Here is a 1,716-nt window from a genome sequence, read left to right on the forward strand (position 1 = left end):
AGTCCTTAAAGGGGTAAAATGACCACATTGCCCTCACATGCAAAGCACATGACCATATTTAACAAAAAAGTTTAACTGGATTAGTGTCAAAGGACGTAACGTGAACAGAATTTAAAACATGAAATACGTTTTCTGCCATTAGTTTTGCTAAAGGATGTCTAGTGAAAATACGTTCAAACATAAGAACGTCTTTTGCCATTTTGTCTTAAACAAATCTCATGGAATATTTTGACACTTTAATCTTCTAACTAAAATGGACGAAAAACACAACTTCACATAAAAGAGCGTTTACAATCTAGCAATTGATATAACACAAAAAAAATTTGAATTCTAAAAGATGTGACGCACGACTGTAAAAGCCTACTACAAACACCATCAAAATGCTTATCAGATATTTGTGCAAAGTATAAAGGCACAAACACCATCAAAAAGCTTCATCAGATATAAACATATGCCAATTTAATGACAAATAAAACAAAAAAAATCTTTATCTAGAGCAACCATTTTTATCACACTAAGAGCATACTCTGAATCAATCTCTACTCTCTAAATTATAAAAATAAGAATGCTCTAAGAGGGTGTTTGGGATTCCTTAGTTACAAGGTTTATAATTCATAAGTCGGTGAAAATAAACAATCCCAAACACCCCCAAAACTCTAAATAGTCTGCTTTAACAAATAAAGTGTCGGAAACCCTAAATGTAAACAGTTGAGTATCAAACTATCAATAATCACTTATCATTCAAGCACCAAAAATCCAACCAAAATTACTCATACCAAAAGAAACATAGTTTTGATTCATCACCACATAATATAACTAAATAAAACTAAACTGATATAAAAAAACCAAAAGCAAATTCACCCTTCATCATCCACCATCAAACAAAACCAAATCAACGGTTGCTGGAGTTAGGGCACTCTCTTGAAAAATGCCCTTCCTCACCACAGTTATAGCATCCGCCGCCGCCGCCACGACCACCACCACCATAACCACCGCCGCCGCCGCCACGACCACCACCACCATAACCACCGCCGCCACCACCGCCGTTCTGAGTACAATCCCTAGCCATATGCCCATTCTCACCACACTTGTAACATCCACCGCCGCCGCCACGTCCACCACGGCTACCACCGTTATAACCACCACCTCCTCCGTAACGATCACCACCGCCGCCGCCGTAACGATCACCACCGCCGCCGTAACGATCACCACCGCCGCCGCCGCCGCCGCCACGAGTGCTACCTTGAACCGGACCCTCATTTGGACCGGTGACGTCAGCAGCCTTGGTCCTGCCGTCAGATCCTTCTTCAATCAGATACTCGACGGACTCACCGTCGCCGAGGCTGCGAAAGCCGTCGGTACGGATGGACGACTGGTGGACGAAGAGCTCTTCGCCGCCATCTTCCGGCGTGATGAAACCGAAGCCTTTGGTGTCATTGAACCACTTGACGGTACCGGATTTCCTTGCGCCGTCAACTGCCATTGTTTGCAACCCTAGAGAGAAAATAAAACCCTAATTCTCTCTTGATTGATATTTTGGAGGCTTACGTGCGTTTATATAGAGGAAGTTGTTGCAGGGGTAAGATTGGAAATGCCAAATGTTGGAGGATGAGGATGTAATCTTTGGGAATTTAATTTTGGGATGTTGTCATTTTGATATCGTATCGACGGCTCAGATGATTTCTGTTCAACCGATTTGTTGAAAATTGTAATTCA

At 42.1% G+C, this 1,716-nt stretch overlaps 1 protein-coding gene across 1 annotated transcript; it reads right to left on the bottom strand.

Moving 5' to 3' along the window:
• Positions 1–858: 858 nt before the first annotated feature.
• Positions 859–1,491, bottom strand: LOC143593325 (uncharacterized). Its single transcript, XM_077072989.1, has one exon. The coding sequence runs from the start codon at positions 1,481–1,483 to the stop codon at positions 893–895; it is 591 nt and encodes a 196-aa protein (XP_076929104.1). The 5' UTR covers positions 1,484–1,491; the 3' UTR covers positions 859–892.
• Between the last annotated feature and the right edge of the window lie 225 nt (positions 1,492–1,716).

Source organism: Bidens hawaiensis, unplaced genomic scaffold, assembly GCF_021521415.1.
Source record: "Bidens hawaiensis isolate Kalapana, Puna unplaced genomic scaffold, B.hawaiensis_p1.1 tig00041921_1, whole genome shotgun sequence".
Taxonomy (NCBI): Eukaryota; Viridiplantae; Streptophyta; class Magnoliopsida; order Asterales; family Asteraceae; genus Bidens; species Bidens hawaiensis.